General features: G+C 45.8%; 3 protein-coding genes across 4 annotated transcripts; 2 read left to right on the top strand and 1 right to left on the bottom strand.

Moving 5' to 3' along the window:
- Positions 1-4,488: 4,488 nt before the first annotated feature.
- Positions 4,489-7,536, top strand: LOC308181138 (lysophosphatidic acid receptor 6-like; the record flags this gene model as incomplete). Of its 2 annotated transcripts, XR_013941340.1 has the most annotated exons (3): positions 4,489-5,560; positions 6,315-6,796; positions 7,286-7,536. XR_013941340.1 is itself a non-coding variant. In XM_080563902.1 (2 exons), one exon carries the CDS (start codon positions 4,489-4,491, stop codon positions 5,548-5,550), a length of 1,062 nt encoding a protein of 353 aa, XP_080420028.1. In that variant the 3' UTR covers positions 5,551-5,560; positions 6,315-7,536. The 2 variants fall into 2 exon arrangements, 1 of the variants encoding a protein (XP_080420028.1); XM_080563902.1 differs by having other exon boundaries at positions 6,315-7,536.
- A 419-nt stretch (positions 7,537-7,955) lies between these two features.
- Positions 7,956-17,668, bottom strand: INTS11 (integrator complex subunit 11). Its single transcript, XM_080563890.1, has 17 exons — positions 16,570-17,668; positions 16,126-16,223; positions 15,486-15,559; positions 15,002-15,230; positions 14,786-14,884; positions 14,653-14,687; positions 13,810-13,948; positions 12,843-12,907; positions 12,107-12,296; positions 11,722-11,805; positions 11,527-11,616; positions 10,767-10,929; positions 10,485-10,592; positions 9,763-9,824; positions 9,533-9,675; positions 8,637-8,766; positions 7,956-8,137 (listed from the first exon to the last, which is right to left on the bottom strand). The coding sequence occupies exons 1-17, from the start codon at positions 16,595-16,597 to the stop codon at positions 8,072-8,074; spliced, it is 1,803 nt and encodes a 600-aa protein (XP_080420016.1). The 5' UTR covers positions 16,598-17,668; the 3' UTR covers positions 7,956-8,071.
- On the top strand, positions 16,937-18,535 carry CPTP (ceramide-1-phosphate transfer protein). Its single transcript, XM_080563921.1, has 2 exons — positions 16,937-17,068; positions 17,144-18,535. Exons 1-2 carry the CDS (start codon positions 16,947-16,949, stop codon positions 17,664-17,666), a joined length of 645 nt encoding a protein of 214 aa, XP_080420047.1. The 5' UTR covers positions 16,937-16,946; the 3' UTR covers positions 17,667-18,535.
- Positions 18,536-18,620: the final 85 nt, after the last annotated feature.

An 18,620-nucleotide genomic window follows, 5' to 3' on the forward strand; every position in this document is an offset into this window, starting at 1 on the left:
TCAGCTGTCACTCTTTCCTCAAACCACAGCGGCTTTTACAGTGCCCTGGTACAGTCACAGTCATGTCTGTGCGGTTCGGATGTGACGGGCTTCAGAGGTCACCTAAAACCTGTTTTGTCTTTAGCAGGAACGGAGCTGTCTAACCGAGGGTAACAGTCACAGCCGGGGCTGGAAGGCCAGGAGCGGTTGTAGGAGTGAGTCGGCCCCATCGTGGAACGAAGCACGAGGCAGCGGAGGCCCCGTAGCCAGAAGGTGGCTGCCGGAGTGCCGCTGGGCTCCCTTTGCTGGTTGCCACGTTCGGGTCTTCCCCAGCTGGTGCAGAGCGTGCTGAGGGGGTGTGGAGCCTAGTGCAGGGCAGGGGCAGAGGGAGCAGGTTTGTGAGTGGGCTGTGTCTTTTTCTGTCTGTTTGCTCTTTGGTTTTGCTGTGTTTGGTTTTATTTTGTGCCCAAGCAACAAAATATGCATTGGGTAATGTGTTGTTTTTTTTTAAATTGTGAATGACACCAGAATCTCTGCCTGTTTTGGTTATAAAATGACTCAGAGTGGTGGGTTACAGGAAAGAGGATGAAAGTCTTGACTTGTGAAGTTTCCAGAAGAAACGATACCTGATTTAAACAGTCCTGCAGTGGAAGCAATGCGCAGCTCGGATGCCTGGCACCACCACAATTAGTCTCTGCTTCGTCCATGAGAGGAGAAGGAGAACTAGAGAAAGCCGAGCAGTTTGTCAGAGCGGACAGCCCTGTTACTGGTAAGAGGACGTGTCTGTATGTGGCAATTCAAGGTGATGCCGGCTTCTGCACTCGGGTAAATAAAGGAGCAATGCTGATAACCTCCCGAAAGATTGTGGAGCTTCCATGCAGCAGTGGCATGGCAAAGAGCATGACGTGGGGCAGGGCGGGAGGCAGCGGTCCTTCTGGCCTCTCTTACGGCGGTGGGGATCAGGTCAGTGCTCGGTCCTGCTGCGGAACGGGAGGACAGGCCGTTTCGAGGTGTCATGGATGAGCAGTGACACGTTTCCTCCCTGCTCTTTCTGCTACCAGGTTCGCCAGACCTACCTGTGACAGCGTGGAAAGGAAAGGCAGGAGACTTTGGTCGCTCTCTCCCTTCCTGTGGAGCGTGCTGACTCCTCGCTGATTTATTTGCTCAGGGACTGATCCTCCGAAGTTCTGGCATCTTTGGGAAATCCTGGGTCTCTGCCGCGGAGGAGAGCTGAGGCCACCGTGCTGCTGGTGTCCCCGTTCTGGTAGGGTCTTGCCAGACAAGTACCGAGGGGTCGGGGCGGTGTAACGTGCCGCAGGGCTTTTCACCACAAGCAGTGGAGCTTGCCCAGCTGCTCCAAACCCTGACGTGTGCCCACGTTTTCAGAACCCAATTTGCCCGAAAGGGAATGGCAACTAACTCTCGTTCTTCTTCCCTGCGAGGGGAAGTGAGAGCGCAGCCACAGGCCTGTGTCAGGGCCTCCCTTGGGCTGCAGCACTGGTACCTGCTCCAGGGGAGGTTGCAGGGGGGCAGGAGGTGACCGGGGTGGCTTTGGGTGGCAGCTTTGGGCCCTCAGTCCCCCCACAGCAGATACGTGGAGAGAAAGAACCACAGCACGCACTAGTGCTGGCCCCGTGCTGCGCCCTCAGCCCAGCTCTGTGAGGGAACGCTTGCTCGAGGGACAAGTCTGCCTGGGATGTCGGTGACGGCTTTTCATCTGCACTTCCTGTGGTTTCTCTCTGTAGAGCGATGCAGGAGAGCTCTGCCGTGCGCTTTGCAGGGCAGTTTGCTCCGGTGTTAAAATTACACCGAAGAGCTGCGCGGTGACCTTGCAGCTGCAGCTCTGGAGAAGCTACTTCACTCGTCTGCAGCTTTTGCACGAGAGACGATGGCCTGAGCTGAGCTCTGGTAAGTTGCCTTTCCAATTAAATTTATTGTGAGACTTTACAGGGCAGAAGACTGAAGCAGACACTAGTACCCGCTGCCATTTCAGGTGTTAGGCGAGCTACCTCCTACTGCAGGCTCAGGTATCACGGCATTTTGTTAAGCTGCAGTGCAAAAGTGCCTGCTGTTGAGTTTTCTGCAAATGTTTCCCATCTTTTGGTTACGATAAAAACCTGTTGTGCTTATGGGCTTATTTATCAAAGCCGGTTAACCGAGCAACCCAGGCTCAGCTGTCCAGACAGCAGTCTGCAGGTGGTGGTCACTGGCTGGCTCTGCAGTTAGCACAAAGAACGGCGGTGGTTTTTGCTTCTTTTTTTTCCCCCTAAATCCCAGAGCAACTGTTAAAAACGATCCAGAAGACATTTAATTGAATTTAATTTTAACATCATAAAATGCACAGTCAGTAGGTAACGTCTGTACAAACTCGAATGCTGAATCAGTTCTTTAGTGTCCATCACTGATACTTGAGTGTTATGATCAGGGGTGTTTTGTATTCTTTTCCTTTTGTTGTTGTATTACCAATTGTTTTCAGTTGGTTGGGTTTGGCCTCACAATACAGGGGTAGTTCTGGCTTTCCGTTTGTTTGGCAGTGGCACTTTAAAGCCAAAATCAGAAAACCTGTACTTGACTCAGAGTTCAAAGCGAAGAAAAACTTTGTTTTCATAAAAATAATAGTGAAGGCAATGCACTCAAAATCCAGTGTAAACTTCCATGTATGCTTTTCTGTATTTCTGTAAATCAAATAACTTTGTACAGGAGCAGAGGTGCTTTTTGGTTGTCTAGAAGAAATACCAGAAGTAAAACAGGAAAAAAAATAAATTATCTCAGGTGAAGCAAAGCTGGCATTGGAATTTGGTCAGACTCCTTGCTTTTTAAATTGTAGGTAAGGAAGTGGTACGTTACTGTAAGGGATTAAATTGGCTCTACGCCTGCAAAATGCATGTGTACTCTTAGAGGTTAACAGAAGTGACGCGGTCTCTCATTGAAAATATTTTCAGCCAGACGGATGTGCAGGGGGGTGTCATGCAGTGCCTACTTGTTTAGCTTGTGAAATATTTTGTCAGTGATTTCCCCCCCCCCCCCTTTCTTTCCCTTTTCCTGACTTCTGGTGTAGTTAAGCTCAAATGGGTTCTTGTTATGTGATGGGCTGCACCTAGGTAGGGTTGGTACTGGTGGGTACAGGCGTTTTTATACAAGCTTCCCTGTTACTTCCCTGCAGCTGAGGTATCAGAGTTGCCGACTAGCACATGAAACACAAGACAGGATCCTATTTAGGGGATTCAGTGAGAGTACAGGTGCTGAAGGAAACAGTAGTAGTGTCGTATCACGGTGCAAACAAGTTCTTTGTAAGGCCGTGTAACCACGCCGCAGGGGATGCGAGTGGCTTTGGGTTTCGGCGGTCCTTTAGCAATCTGATCTTGCCATCTTCCAGCACTTGGGCAGTACGAAGCATACAAAAACTCGTTTGCCTGACTTCTAGAGAATCTTGGGACGTATCTCCATAATGCAAGCACGTGCTAGTTGGAAAAAAAAGTCCTGTTTGTTCTGGAGTTGTTGGCTGATAATGCGTAGGGCTGTCCTTGTCTTGTGAGAAGCAGTCAGTCCGTCCCCTCTGCCCATCCTGCCCCTTTAATGATTTTACAGGCCCCTGCCTTATCTTTCCCCAGTTGCAACACTTTACTTTGAGCCTATAAAAGGTAGATGTTCGGGGGCTTTTGCTCTGGCAAAACTGAGAAAAAAGCGGTTCCAAGTTCTGTGCCTAATGTGGTGGCTTAGCAGATGCCTGGCGTTATATTAATTTTCCTTTGTATGCAAATCCCTTTCTATTCAGTGAAAGACCATGTAAGAAGATACATAGGTTTGCTTACCTGAAGTGAAACTGTTTTTTGCCTTTCTAACCTTCCAGTTATAATGTCAGGTGCTTTCGGCTACACTACATAAACAAGTATTGGGAGGAAGTGCGATTTCAGCATTTCCTTTGGAAAGTACCTAACGACCTTTGTATTTCTGTCTTCAGTGGCTCACCCTTAGCCATTTCTTGTGTATCGTAGCTGGGATTAATTTTTTCCACTCCCTTTAAGGGCTTCTATTAAGGTGTCTATCTCTTGATTAGTTGCTCGGATTATTTTAAATATATGACAGAAAAAAGCTCTACTGCTGGAGTAGAGGTCACGGGTTTGCAATGTGAGTGACCTGGAGGAGAGGCATCCTATCGGCAACACACACACTAGTCTGTTAGGGGCTCCCTTCTGTTAATTCAGTATTGCCAACTTCTGTTGATTTTAGATGTCAGTAAATAATTGGGCTGCTTTGTAAGCTTCAAATGCTAATGTTTTTTAAAAATATTCTTTATTTCAGCAACACCGCTTTCTATCTGACTTCACCAAGCACAGATGCTTAAAACCAAGATTTCCCCAGACTTAACAGCTCTGCTTTGATTAGTGTTATTTCTTAACCACGTGAGATGAAATAAAGCCTCAAACTCAAGAACCTCGTGAGGTAAGGGATGGCTTAAGACTTTTATCTGGTGTTGGATATTCTTACGTCCCTTCTCCAACAGAAATCATGGCAGGTATTTCCTGGAGTGGAAGAATCTCCAATGAGACAGCTGACAACAGCAGTTCTGAATTCAGCTTGGAAGCAGACTTCCAGTATCCCTTGTTTGTTGTCATCTACAGCATTGTGTTTGTGCTGGGACTGACAGAAAACGTCTTAGCTCTGTACCTCCTCTCTTGCAAAGTAAAGCATACTTCTCCTTCCTACATATACATGATTAACCTAGCTCTGGTAGACACCTTGTTTGTTTGTGTGCTGCCTTTTAAAATTAATTACCACCTGCATCGGAACAACTGGATCTTTGGTGATGTGGCTTGTAGGGTAACGGGGACGTTGTACTACATCAACATCTGCCTAAGCATCGCCTTTTTCACCTGCATTTGCATTGATCGGTACGTTGCGGTGCTGCACCCCTTCACGTACATCCAGATCAAAGCCACCCACTACGTGGTGGTGGTCACAGTCCTCTGGCTGGTGGCTGTGAGCATCATGGTGCCTCTCGTCCTTGGCGGGCCCCTGCACAACAGGGGCGTGGGGAACGTGACCGCGTGCTTTGAGAACTTTGCGACGAGCAGCTGGACTCACCGCATGGTGCCTTACAACATCCTGGCCTTAGTTTTTGGGTTTGTGATCCCGTTTTCCACTATTCTGATCTGCTACCCCCTCATCGCGAGGAGGATCTCCCGGATCAAGCACAGCATTCGCAAGAGGAAGGCGCTGAGGACCATCTACATCATCTTGTTCATTTGTACTTTGTGCTTCCTCCCGTATCACCTCACCCATTTGCTCCACTTCTTGATGAGAATCCAGGTCATCCAGAACGAGGCACTCACCAGCCTGATCTACAAAATGCGGAGGGTCACCTTAGCCCTGGTGAGTTTCAACTGCTGCCTCAACCCGTTCCTGTACTACTTCACCTCTTCTAGCAAGCGCTGGTGCTTCAACTTCAAGCTCAGATTCAGGTCTAAAATGGTGTACACCATCTACGACCAGAAACTCGGGGAGTACTCCTACGTTTATAAACTGCACCAGACACAGGGGAATAAAAACCCCAGAAATGCAGTCAACTGACCTACTCAACGTAAGTACAGCATTTGTCTTTCCAGTTGTTTTGAAGTCTGTGAAACCTGCCATTCTGTCAAGGCAGCACTGGAGGGAAGTGCCCAGCAGCTGTGTGTTTTTATTAGCCAGCTAGGACAGCACTCAGAAGAGCTGTATTTGCCTGTAGTCCTAGACTGCATGCGGTAAGACATACTGTGTTCATGTATGTTGGAGTTGGGGCCTCCTTTTGTTTAACTTTGGGGGTGGTAGAACACAGGGAAAGGGTTACTTAAAAGAAACCAGCCTCCTGCTTGGTGCTAACCCTGAAAGCTGAGCGGGTCCCTGCAGTCCTCCTTGGCTTTTCCCTTTTTTGGAGGGATCCTGTGATTTCTCCCTGGCTGCACACTGCAGTCAGCTGTGTTCACAAATGCCCACATTCCACAGCCAAATAAGGGCCTCTTCTTCCCTTCTTGTGAATAAGTTGATTGGCTTCCTGAGTGGTTGAGGACGGGGGTTCTAGCATCACGTGCCTGTTGAGTCAGGCAGGACCTCTCTTCACACAATTTTAGAAGATACTAGACAAGTATCTAGCAGTTAAGCCTGTGCAGGACCCCTGGTAAACGGGCTCCTCTCTCCCCAAACTCCATCAGGAAACTTAACCCAGGAGCTGGCCAAACTCCTTACGCTGTGCAATTCTGGCCAAAACTTTTTTTTTTCCTTTTTTTCTTAAGTGATTGTGTTGTATCATGAAATGATACATCTCACCTATTTCTCCGTTTCTTGTTTATTAACAGAATCACACAACTTCAGAGAACAGCAAGTTTCCCACCCTGTGAAGTATGAGACTTTACCATGACTGGAAAGAATTCATCATCTGGGGGTTATCAGAGTCACCAGAAAGCCACAGGCCTGGCCCAACGTGCTCAACGGCCAATGGTTTACTTGAAAGGATGAGATTTTGGTAACAAATACACAGACTCACCGTTCTGTTCCTTCTCTTGCTATAACCAGACATTAATACAGTATGTATACATTACTGGCCTACAGGCACACAAGACTGCTGAGCAGATACGAGTGGAATGGAAGTGGTTCTGGGCCTTGTTTAACAGCCAGCTGTGGGCTTGACCTCGACAATGCCACGGCGGGATTTCACTTCAGCTGTGCAAAACGCAGCCGAGAAGTCGCACATGGGCCTGGCCCACTGCACAGGCTGGGGCGCCCAACTTATGCTGTGCTGCTGGATGCGGATCGGGAAATGGCACGGACCTCGAAGGAGGTAGGGAGTAGGGTTAGTGTGGCAGAATGGCATCAAGGATCGTGGTCTCTGATGGCGTAATGTTATAACAGGGTTAGGGCCTTGTCATAGATGGCTTTTGTGTGTGCAGTATTACCTTGTACGTTGAGGCTGGCTTGCTGTGCTTATTGCTACGTGCAGTTTGAGTCCTGGGTCGCACGGACCCCCGTTACTGACGGGTCGGCCGCTGCCCAGCATGTGCTAAATGCAACAACTGAACTAGAGCAAGTCCTCTGCCTCTGGATTTTGCTCGTCTCGTAGAATTTTTTAAAATATCAAGAAAACCTGCTCAAACTTTTAAACTATTGCCCATAATGATTTTTGTATTCATCTGCTTGGCAAGGCCTTGGTAAGACTGCTAGTAAAGCCTCGCACTTGTAAAATGAAGATGAGGCTCTCCTCTGAAGGGAGCATTATGACAAGTTATCTTCTAACTTTCTTGTGAGACTGCTATTTTTGTCCCATTTATAGGCTATGGAAGAACTTCCCAGCACTGAGGGAAGTTCTCTAAGCACAAAATTTATAGTATTAGCAGAGGAAGAGAATTTATTAGAGACTACATCTAGGAGGTGCAGCTTTCTTTAAGGCCTGTCAGCTGTTATTATTCATACTTCCCTCAATGAAAGTTAAGCTGATGGGTAAAAAGCACACTTAGGGCTTCATACTCGTCTACATTAAACTTATGCTTTGCATTTTAGCTGTGAAGCTCTGAAAGCTCCATTTGTGACCTCTCAGGCCTACTCAAGCTCTGAGTTTGCATTATTCCTTTATCAGCACGGTGTAGGGCTGTCTCTGATAATAACCCTCTACGGCACGTCAGGGACTCCCTGACCACAAACCTGAGACAAGGGAGCTGTTTTGTCCTACGGACACGGTCCAGGATTTAGTTGCGTGCAGGAGCGAGGTCAGTGCATGGCTGTTGTTTCCACTTACTTGTGTGCTCAAAGTGGGAGCAGCATTGCTGAGGTTTTAAAGAAAATGAGCTGTGGGAGTAAAGAATGCTGAATATCTCTTACCTTACTGTGTAAGCAGCACGACGCTTGTTCCTCAGGACTCAGAAAGAGGCTGCAGCGGTGTCCAGGACAGGTTTCGAGGGGGGAGGACTGCAGCACTGCTGAACACTGTACACACTCACTGCAGCTAATGGACAAACACTGTAATTCTTTTATTAAAACAAAACCAGAAAAACATTTGACAATGTAAACAAAATAAAATCTAGATTTCTCTGAAGCACCACTGTGCCTGCTGCTCTGTTGCTCAAGATGTACTCTGTGGCAGTCCCTTTTTGAGAAGGGATGTGAGATAGCTGCCTAATTCTTCATCCTAAAGAAAAAAAAAACAGAATGAAAGAAATCTTCCAGTCGACTCTTTGCTATTTGGGAAAATCAATTAGACTCTGCTGCCTAGAAATAGACTAAAATAACTCTTGGACCCAGCAAAATCAGTGTTTGAAAACAGAAATGCATTTCTGGGTGGTCTTTCAAACTTAGTGTAAAACCTCCCCTTGTCAAAAAGAACCTCTGTGAGAGCTCTTTTCTGAATAAATTTTCCTTGAAAGCAAAGAACCATTGAAAACGCTTAAAATTCAGAGATAGAAATTACACTTGTGAAGAAAACACTACTATGTTTAATCTTACCACAAATTTGTGCTAGCTAGCTTTGTGCCTGTTGTTTGAGGTTTTATACCTGCATTGTAACACACACCCACGCACTGCATGGCACTACCTTTACAGTAGCAACCTACCCTGCAGGCCAGTTTTGGACTGCAAGACAGCAGGAATAATCAGAGTTGCTTTAAAGGCGTGTTCGTGGGTATTCCTACCTGGTACGTCCAGGATACGAGCAGAACTTTGGTTCCTTGATCCTCAGAGTGTGCAGTAGCTTGGATAAGAATGGACTCGACTGTTATCGAACCGTCAGGGAGATGCTGCACTGAGTAATCCTTCAGGACCCTGGTAAGACAGAAGGGATACAATTTATTTTGGCGGGGACGTGCACACAAGCTGAAGGATGGGTCACCCCGGTGTCTTGAATCCCCCAAACCAGCATGTTGTTACTGCTTTTGGCTGTGTCTCTGAGCAGCACCCCCTGCCCAAACAAGACAGAAGGGGCTAATTCATAGCGTGCTTATTTTGGTGCTTATGTTAATCATTAGGAGGTCAGATGTTTCCTACAGAATTTACTTCTGGCTTCCATCATACACCGAACTCCAGTCTAAGACCCTGTTCATCTGAGCAAAGGAATATTCAAGGAACTGACCAGCTGCCTGCAGGAAAAGCAAAGCAAAACAAAACACCTGCTTACAAGGTTCATCTGGTACTAGCTTTTGAATATCTTCACGAGGTGTCTTGATCCTGTGCTTGATGGTCTCACTCCAAACAGTGCTAAGTTCAGCTAGACAAGCAGCAGTGACAGCAGCAAATCAACAGGAACAAACATTTCTAGGGGACTGCACTGGTTTGGCCAAGACCGTGAGTGCATACACTGATTACCAGCCTCTGCTACTGACTGGTAACCTCTGTTCTGGTTATATTTGTTAAACAGACCGAGGTCTACAGCAGTTAAGTCTTCTGGGCTGCAAAATACTTTCTCCTAACTCTATGTGGCTGAGCTGGAATGGCAGAAATGAGGACACGCGCATTCTGCCTGTATTAAGGGTGATAAAATAATTCGTCCCTAGGGGAAAAAAAAGCCAAGCACAGCGAAGAAGGGCCTTACCCTTTGAGGTGGTTATATACACGAAGCACCGTCTCATGTTCTTTCCGTGGATCCTGAATGTGAACACGGCAGGTGAAACGCAGCTGATGTTCTGCAAGGCCCAGCTCCTTCAGAGCCTGCTCGGGAGAAACCAGACGGAAGCTCTGCAGAGGAGGAGCACAAATCCACTGTAAGATACCTCTCTGTGCATGCTGTGCTTTTATTTTTCTTCTGTGGTTCATGTTACTTACGTTATCCTTCATAATTAATGTTCCATGCATTAGCTTTGGCTTCTTGACATCTGGTAAGAGCCCTAAACCAAGGCCAATGGAAGAGAAAGACAACAGGGTTAATCATTTGCACTTACTTCTCACACATTTAAGATGACTGCTCTAGGACTTAATGGATCAGATCTCCAAGTCCCTGATGAGATTCACAGACTAAGACTTCACATCTTCATTCTCCTGTCCCTTAAAACAAAGCACATGGTGCTTAAATCACTGTCAGTGCTCCAGATAGGTAAGAAACAACATCCAGTAATACAGATCAGCTGCTTCTCTCTTCACGTATCACTTCCTGATAGGAGAGTTCTTAAGAATTTTCTTACACTGGATTTATGAAAGTAATTCCAGTTTTCACAGACCTAGCTAGTAACAGCATACCTGGACTTTGTTTCCCTAGCAAACAGACAACGAATAGCAAACAAGGCAGTTGCATTAGTTTTGTGCTGTTTTTGGGGGTGGTTTTTTGGTGTTTTTACATACATGCACAGCATAGCAGCCACTTCATTTCCCCGAAAGCCCTTCTCAACCACCAAGCACTGGTAAAATGCTCTTACACAAGAAGCGCTGCTGTTAATCACCACTGCTCCAAATGGCCCTGCAACACCAGTTCCACCTAACACAGGTACTACACAAACTGCAATGCAGTGGCAGGGCACAAAAGCTGGAATTGCTGGTTGACAATGCGTTACCTATCGCTGTTTCTCTCTTCAGGAGTCCCAGGGATATGTCTACTGGAATGCTTGGATTGGTGAATATTGTCGTGGTCTCTCCGTTTGCAGGCATGTAACAGCTGACATCTGCAATATAAACAAACAGTGTCAGAAGGGCTGCTGCAGCAGCATTTCCCATCCCAGACCGTCCTGGACATTGCACTATTCCTAACTATGCTGAGGTCCACTGAGTTAATTATGTGAATTTAAAGCTTTCATTATTCTTTTTTCTACTCTTTTCAGTACCAACGCTGTACGTACGAAATTCCTGTTCTATTTTCTGCTTCAGAAACTCCATTTTCTTTGCTTCACCATGGACCAGCAGAACATTCCGTGGCTCAGCCTGGCGAATCAGCTGCATTATTCCCTTGGCATCCGCATGGGCACTGAAGGACATGTACTCCACCTGCATCTTTACCTCCAGCTGCAAGAGAAGGAGGTGGAAAGCACAAGCTTTGTCAATCAGCAACCACTTTGGCTTGTTACAGCTTGTATACCACACACGAACCGACCCAGACCTCTCCATATTTATTTTAAAGAAGGAAGCAGATCACCTGCACTGGGAAATGATGTTGGAGAGAAACCTGCTTATCAGCAGCCTGAATACCGTACAGGAAAGTTCTCAATAAATTACAAAGCCAAACTGCAGAGTTTTAAAGCACAACACTTGTTGCACTTTTGCCAAGAGAAATCAATACTTAAGCACACTTGGGATCAGTTTCAAAATCCCCTTCTGCATGAAAATGTATCATTGCCATCTATCTGACTAACCAAGCCTACTTATTAAGCAATGCTATAAATACTCCCCTGACAAAGTTTTGAGGCCAGTGAATTCTGAAGCAATAAAATGGTAGGAGGAACAAAGAGAAGAAAGCCTAGTTCCCCTCTGATCAAAATGTTACTCAGGTATTTCCAGTGCTGCATGCAGCATGTTCCCATTACAAGTATCTGGTGTCTAACTACCACCTAAAGTTCCTAAAAGCTTCCCCCAGTGATCCTCCTCTTTGAAAGCAGAACTTACTATTTGTCTTCCCTCCATTTCCAGCTTGCGCTGCCCACTCAGAATCTTATGGCCCACAGTTCCCTGCACACAGTAGCCCGGCATGATGACCTCAGAAGGAAACCAGAAAAACATAACGCTGATATAAGTTTCTGTTCTTACCATCTTATATATGACATTAATGCAAAACATCACGCATTAAGCTGAATTTCTTACCATATTCTTTTCGTTCCCTGCCCATTTCCTGAAGATCTGAAGGGATTGTCCTGCATGAAGCATACCAGGAGTTGCAAACACAACCTGGAATTCAAAGATGCGTCAAGGATCACCACAGAAAAGTTGCCCTTTTTTAAAAAAAATAAAAAAAGAACACATTACTTGTATAAATATCCTAGAACTGCAGAGAGAACTCACTAATACCCATTATAGCACACTTGCTACAATAAGGCTCCAACAGAGCTTTTTGCTATTTTATTGTATTAATGGGGCAGAAGATGCTTAGCTTTTGTAGATTGGTTTGCCTAAACCAGGAACAGAGCAGTATAAAAAAAGCTCCCTGACACCACAGGTCTGCTCTACCACCTGGTTAATGCCCACCTACCATAGGTCCTGGGTTATCTGCAAAGGCCCGATCAAACGCTTTGATGTGCTTGAACTCGAACATGTTCCTCTGCACAAATGTTTTCCGAATTTTCTGATTAGTCCATGTGATGAAGAGCTTGTAATAATGGTTAGCCTTCTCTGTCAGTCCCGTGGAAAAATAAATCGGAGCCTTCAAATTCATTCTTTCCCTGTAGAAAGAAGAGATCCAGATACATGAGAACCAAATTAGAATCCTGGCTCTTCATGCTTAAAGTCAATAAACCTACACAGCCTCCAAAGATTTCTGCACAGAACATACTCCCAACAAACTAAGTCAGTATTACGACAATGCTGTATCGTTGTGCATTAACTTACCGTGGAGTCACCTTTAGCCCACTTCCACACAATGCTTATAAGAAAGTTTAATACTTTACTTGTTCATCCCTTCTCCCTCTCCCATAAAAAGTTTTACAATGTGGTAAAGATGCAATCAAATTATTTAAAGGACACTTAGTAACGACTGTTTGGGGACAGAGTAGAGAATGATCCTAGCTTAGATTACTGCTTAGAGTTAGAAGCACAGGGAAATAAGTGATACATGGAAAGAATTCTGCAACCACCACCGTGGACCAACATGAGGAGGAAAACTAAAGGGAATATTTGTACCAAACAGATATGAAAGAATCATTGAAACCTGTCAGGACCACAACATGAGGACACAAAAGGGGAACATGCACTGAACAGACTGCACTCACCAGAAAGTTTCCAGTAAAATGCAAAGCTCCTGGGCACGTCCAAGGGCAAACACTGGGATAAGAACCTGCAATTGAGATATGATTTAGTCTGTGAAAGCAGTGAATTAGCTACACTCAAATCAGTAAAATTTTCCTGTGTTGCAAATTTCTATTCCTGTTTGCAGTTTCTGAGGGATTAAAATGACTTTTTTAACGTCCTTTACTAGGCATGCTCTAAATGTGGTGGCAATGAAAAAGCGAATCCCAGAAATTTTCTTTATGTTAGCAAAGACGGGGGCTAAGCTCTGAGAAACAGAAAAGTCTGACTGAAATTCTAAAACAATAATGGGACCGATACAACTCACAGCCATGCTGCAATGCTTTCATTATACATTCCATGTGTTTTGTGACTAGCTAAAGTTGTTCACATCAAATCACACGAGGCTGGAACAGGCTTACCCAGACAGAACAGCCAGGCAACTGAAAGCCACACGCAAGGCACTGAAGCATCGTTTACTCTGTGCTAATTGCACTTGGAGGACTTTTATGGTAACAGGCAGCGTAATGCTGAACAGCACAAAGGAGAATACTGAACAGACAGACCTGACTGACTTCATGGGAAATCAGTTTTGATTAAGCTTAAAAGCAGTAATTTGAACTGTCATTCTCAATTACTTAGTTTATATGACTAAGAGGATGCTTCAGATACAAGAGGCAAATAAAGTTAATTTTGCCTTCATCCTCCATATCTGGAAACTGTAAGCAGAGCATTCCCCTTACTGCCTTATTCATGCAGTTTGGTTTTCTTCTTGACACAGTTTAAGTGTTTAATACCCTCTCTTTTAAATTACTGATGGAAAAATATAAAAACTTCAGTTTTTCGCTCTGGTCACGCGCAGAAGCCTGAGTTGGTTAACAGTTACGCAGCGCTACAGAGATTACAAGCTTTACCGAGAAAAAACACATCACTTATATCAAAATGCTGTACCTTTCCTCCTCTTTCTACAGTCTCGTGAACTTTCTTCAAGAAGTCTCTTTCTCTGCAACGTTTGGAGTCTCTGATAGTTGTGGCATAGGTGGATTCAGTTATTAATAAATCTGGGCGACACTTATCAATCCAGGCAGCACTAAAACAAAAGGATTTTTTAAAAAGCCAATCAAATTAAGGGATAGCATCTCATTTCTCATCTGCAGGTCTCCAATATGGGTGCAGAATGTCGCTATCTGCATGTGAAGAAAGGAAAAGAGGAACACCAATGTGCATTGGCTTGCCCAAAGTCACCTCCGAGTTCCATGGCAGCACCAGGACTCTTCTCTTTGCAGGCCATGCTTTCTTTAAATTAATACAGCTCAGAATAGACACCAACTCCAGATTTTGAAAAACAATTTTCCAGTCTATTATTTGTTTTAAATGCATTAAATTATTATTCTAAATATCAGAAATATGAAAATCTCTCATACATGCCAGTAAAAATAAAATGAATGTTAAAGTTTGCGACTGGCACTTTCTTAAACAGTAAACGCATTAGAGAATACCACAGCAATAAAGCATTTCAAACACCTAAATCCAATTATTACACAGCCTTAAAAATGGATTAATATGAGTACCTAGAAGAAGATTACATTAAGGTCTATCCTGAGGAATCAATTTAAATCTATTCGTCTCAGAATTCAAAATTGCATTTATCTTTCCAGCAAAGACACCATTAAGTGTTCCAGTCTGCCACCAAAGAACGAAGAATCAGTGCTGATAAGCCCCTACATATTAACAGAAGCTAAACTGTCCTGCCTGAAAGAGATACAATTCATAGAAACCCAGCTTCCTACTTACCCTAAATGTCTGTCTGGTGTCATGTTGTAATCACCCTAATGAAAGAAGAGAAATCCATTTATATTCTCAAGTTAAGAGGGCAGGCTGTTAAAAGGAGATGTGAGCGTCCATAAATGCTGTTGTGCATACTTACGGTGTATACAACTGACTCGCATCCAACCTTAATCTGGAACATGGCTGCTCCTAGCACATGGCCTGCATAGTACGCCTTGATCTCCAACTCCTCATCCACCTGCATGAGCAAGCAAACACTGCAGTAGTACAAAAACTTTTTAAAAAATAAAATTACTCTGCTTTCCACAACAATTTGGTTGGTCTGATCGAAGACTATGCAGAAATGGTCATTTACCTGAACTGTCTGGTGAAGATGCACAGCAACCACTTTTTTCATACAGTCTTTAATCATTTGGGAAGTGAAGAAGTTAGTTTCCCCCTTCTTATCTACAGTTATTTTCCTATAGTCCTCCAGGAGGATAGGACAGATGGCCTTAGTGGGATGTGTCATATAAATGGGCCCATCGTATCCGACCATTTCACTGAAGTATGGCAAAGCTCCACAATGGTCCAAATGGAAGTGGCTGCAAAAAGACAGAAAGGACAAAAGAAATATTACACAGGAATTTAGCTTGCCTGGTTCTCACATCTTGCTTCAGAATTTCAAAGCACTGCACAACACAGAGGAACTGACCAGAATATGAACGATGGAACTGCAACATGTTGGGGGTTTTTTCCCTCTTTTTTTTTTTTTTTTTTTAAAAAAAACAACAACAACAACAACAACAACAAACACTTTCCTGTTTCCTATTTCAGTTGTGGTAAGGAAGCTTTCTCACCTGATGATCACACAGTCTAGGAAGTCAGTCAGCCTTCCATTCTGAGTGATGTAAGAAAAGTCAGGAAAACGCCTCTGCAAAGAGATGAAAAGCAGGTTATCCACTACTAAACAAAGTCAGTTAATACTGAGTTATTAATTCACCATAACAATAGTATAAACCATCTGCAATACTGAACACATGCTATAATCCATCTCAAGGCAAAACTGCAATAGGTTGCAGACTACACTAGTGTACCTGCTAGATACCCTGCCCACAGTGAAGACCAAAAGCACCAGAAATGGAACATTCACAGCTTGTTTAATTTTTTTTTTTTCCTTCAGAGTCCACAACCCATGGAAAGAAAAGGGTTGGCTGGATGGGGGAACTTCCTATACCAGGAATACTTGAGGTGATGTACCTCTTGCACAAGAAAGCAAGATTCTGAAGGGGTGACACTTGTTCATTCTCAGCAACAGCTGATATACGTGCCCAATAACGTACACCCTGCTAACATTACCTACGTATCACGTAAGATGAGTCAGGCCACATTCGAATAGTAATGAATAGAGCAGGACAACAAACCAGGAGACCTGCTGGGCAAGGACAGGCACCCTGAAGGTTTCCCTGTACAATATTCAGGCTTCCCCATCATACTCACATCATCGTTGTAGCCCATGTGCATCCCACAGTCAAGCATAACATTCTTCCCCGCAATAGACACGAGGATGCAGCTGCGTCCCACATCCTGGCCAGCCCCTGGACCAAAAGAAAGACAAATCAGACACCTCTGGGAATGTTTAGTCACTTCAAAGGACAAGCATTTAAAGGTCTGTGCAAAGTGTTCAAGAGCCCTTGCCCGCTTCTGATGTGGGAAAAGGACTACAGCCTTCCTTCCAAGCAAGCGGATCTGTCAGCAGGTAAGCAGATGGGAACTGACTTAGCCCTGAGCTTAGGAGAGGCACTGGAAGGGCCGTGTCTCTAGCGGCCTAGGGCGTGTTACTTCTAATTATAAATGCTATTGCCCGATTCCCTCCCTAAGGAAAGCACAGCACCCAGCGTTTCTCAGTTTTTCTACTTCAGGCCTATTTTCGTTTGGACTTACCCAAGGGCGTGACCTTTATTTCAGGCATTTTAACCACCTCTAGATCCCGAACTACGCGCGAATTATTCTGCGGACACTCCGACGGGATCCCCGCAGCCCGGAGAAGCCGCAGCGAGCCTCACGGCCGCCATTTCAACCGCGTTTCACGCAGGAGGCTGAAGCGGGGGCCGGGCTTCATCCTACAGGGAAAAAAAAAAAGAGTCGGAAAGCACGAGCGGATCGAGGGCGGATCACCCAGCCTCGTCCCGCCCCGACCGGGGCAGCTCCCCCGGCTCCTGCACCAGGGGGCGGCCGGACAGGGCCGGGCCTCGGCGCCTCAGCGGCTCGGCGCACGCCCGGCGGAGCCCAGCCCATGCCGGCAGCGCCCGGCCGAGAAAATGGCGGCGGCTGCGGGCGCCTTCAGCCTGAGGGAGGTGCTGGGCGCCTTCCAGGCGGCCGTGACGGAGCGCCGGGAGGTGCTGCTCGGCCCCTACCTGCGCGGCTGGCGGGGGCTCGTCCGGTGAGTGCGGCGCGGGGAAGGGCCGGGGGGGAGCCGCTCGCTGATGCCCCCGTGTTTCTTTTTCTCCGCCGGCAGGTTCCTCAACAGCCTGGGCGCCATCTTCTCCTTCATCTCCAAGGACGCCGTGGCTAAAATACAGATCATGGAGAGTTACTGCGGCGGAGAGAGGCAGGAGGAGTACCGCACGCTGCAGTCCATGGTGGCCTACGAGCTGGCCAGCGGGCTGGTGGACCTCCAAAGGCGGTCGGAGCATCCCGACTCGGGCTGCCGCACCGTGCTGCGCCTGCACAGGGCCCTGCGGTGGCTGCAGCTGTTTCTGGAGGGGCTGAGGACTGCCCAGGAGGACTCCAAGACGTCCACCATCTGCACGGACTCCTACAACGCCTCCCTGGCCACCTACCACCCCTGGGTCGTTCGCAAGGCCGCCACGGTGGCCTTCTGCGCGCTGCCCTCGCGGAACGCTTTCCTCGAGATCATGAACGTGGGCACCCCCGAGGAAGCCGTCGTGATGCTGGGCGATGCCTTGCCCCACATCTCCAGCGTCTACGGGATCACCGAGGAGCTCTATGCCCAGCACAAGCTGCTCAACCTCCCTTGACAGGAGGAGGTTAAGCAGCAATGCCACGTCCCGACAGATGAACCACATAAAAACTGCGTTTTCCTGTGCACAGAAGCATCAGAATCTCTGCCCCTCGGTCACCCTCCCTTTCCTCTTCCCACAGGGAGCTGACAAAGCTATTCAGGATGCCTCATGTTATAACAAGACAAAAACGCACTAAGAAATACATACATAAGTATATATATCATTGCCTCAGCTCTGTAGGGAGGGGGAAAAACCATCTATGCACATGCTTGAGAGAGTTCCCTTTTCTCCCTGGATTCACCTTCAGCTCTCCAGCTAGGCTGGAATGCAGGGCTTTGATTTATTTTTAAGCTAAACCAACAGCCTCTGAGCAGTTACAGCCTTTGGTGCTCTCACAATTATTGGTGTAACTTCCTCATGGAATATCCAAACACATTCACACTACATGTGACCTCACATCCTAAATGGAGGTTTAGTTGCTATGCTGTGAAAATTCCCCCTCTGCTAAAACCACCTTAAAATGATTACATGTTTACATAGGACAAATCCATGTATTAAAATGAAGCAGATCCATGTTGTAAACTACAAAATACCTCTTGCTGGGCTTTCGTTGCTTTCTGATAAAGATGGAGCTGGTATTTCATCTGTGTAGTTTATTAAACGCCTTAAATTATGTCAAATAATGTTATGTGTCAAATGAAAAAAACGTTTGATCTCTTGTGGGTTTAATGCAGAAATGATAGTATGACCACGTGGAAAAATTCCATTTTCTTCCCTGTCACTTTCATTCTCGTCTATTCCTCTTGTGAGATAAAAGTTAACACTGAAAATGAACTTGAAATGAACTTGAAATTAAAGAATCAAACTTTCTTAGCAGGGAAAAACTGTTGTACATTTATTGCCAATCATTTTGTGCTAAGTGTGCTTCAAGTAAAATATAGATTTTATCAGTCTGCATGCTCACATTTA

This window comes from Anser brachyrhynchus (assembly GCF_964034855.1).
Source record: "Anser brachyrhynchus genome assembly, chromosome: 21".
NCBI classification, from domain to species: domain Eukaryota; kingdom Metazoa; phylum Chordata; class Aves; order Anseriformes; family Anatidae; genus Anser; species Anser brachyrhynchus.

Coding starts and splice junctions, on each gene's coding strand:
- INTS11 (XM_080563890.1), bottom strand. CDS start 16,597: ATGCCTGAAATAAAGGTCACGCCCTTGG. Junction 11,806..12,106: donor CAGATAACCCAGGACCTATG/GTAGGTGGGCAT, acceptor TTTGAATTCCAG/GTTGTGTTTGCAACTCCTGG. Junction 10,930..11,526: donor AAATGGAGGGAAGACAAATA/GTAAGTTCTGCT, acceptor CTTCTCTTGCAG/CTGGAGGTAAAGATGCAGGT.
- CPTP (XM_080563921.1), top strand. CDS start 16,947: ATGGCGGCGGCTGCGGGCGCCTTCAGCCTGAGGGAGGTGCTGGGCGCC. Junction 17,069..17,143: donor GGCTGGCGGGGGCTCGTCCG/GTGAGTGCGGCG, acceptor CTCCGCCGGCAG/GTTCCTCAACAGCCTGGGCG.